The 606-nt window shown below is 42.9% G+C and overlaps 1 protein-coding gene across 1 annotated transcript; it reads right to left on the minus strand.

The window, feature by feature from the left end:
• Nucleotides 1-5: 5 nt before the first annotated feature.
• LOC109954357 (dnaJ homolog subfamily C member 5-like) lies at nucleotides 6-571 on the minus strand (the record flags this gene model as incomplete). Its single annotated transcript, XM_020589717.1, has 2 exons — nucleotides 311-571; nucleotides 6-71 (listed from the first exon to the last, which is right to left on the minus strand). Coding segments are annotated over exons 1-2 (327 nt in total), but the record flags the coding sequence as incomplete, so codon positions are not given.
• Nucleotides 572-606: the final 35 nt, after the last annotated feature.

The following is a 606-nucleotide window of genomic DNA, read 5'->3' on the forward strand; positions in this document are numbered from 1 at the left end:
TTCCCACAGCAGAAACAGCAGCAGCAGAAACAGCAGCAGCAGGTGAAAATACCGCAGCACACCACAAGTGCCTAAACACAAAGAGGAAAAATGAGCACCACTATACAAGTACTTTTGTAACCCAGCTCTCACTTTGCCTACACCTTACAAAACAAAAGATTTAACTACAGGAAAGAACTTTTTAAAAAAGTAGATGACACCATGTAAGAGACAACTGTCTAAAAATAAACATACAAGTACTAGGATATCTTAAAATCATTTGCAGACATCTGCTTTGCTTGCTTTTGAAACCACACCCAGCATCTCTCACCTTGAACCAGCACTTGGACATGAGGAAGTAGTATTTGACACTCTCGTCCCCAAACTGCTCCGCAATGTAGAGCCCCATGGATCCATACTCATCATAGATTTTCCGTTTGTTCTCATCACTGAGGGTGGCGTTGGCGTTGTTGATCTCCTTGAATTTCTCAGCAGCTTCTGGGTTGTCTGGGTTCTTGTCAGGGTGATGCCTCAAGGCCAATTTCCTGGATATTAAAGGGTGAGAGTTAGAATATGCAGTTCTATTTGACATGGTGTTTGGGCTTAAAGTACTGCTGCCATCCAGCA

This window comes from Monopterus albus, unplaced genomic scaffold (genome assembly GCF_001952655.1).
Source record: "Monopterus albus unplaced genomic scaffold, M_albus_1.0 scaffold7015.1, whole genome shotgun sequence".
Classification (NCBI taxonomy): Eukaryota; Metazoa; Chordata; class Actinopteri; order Synbranchiformes; family Synbranchidae; genus Monopterus; species Monopterus albus.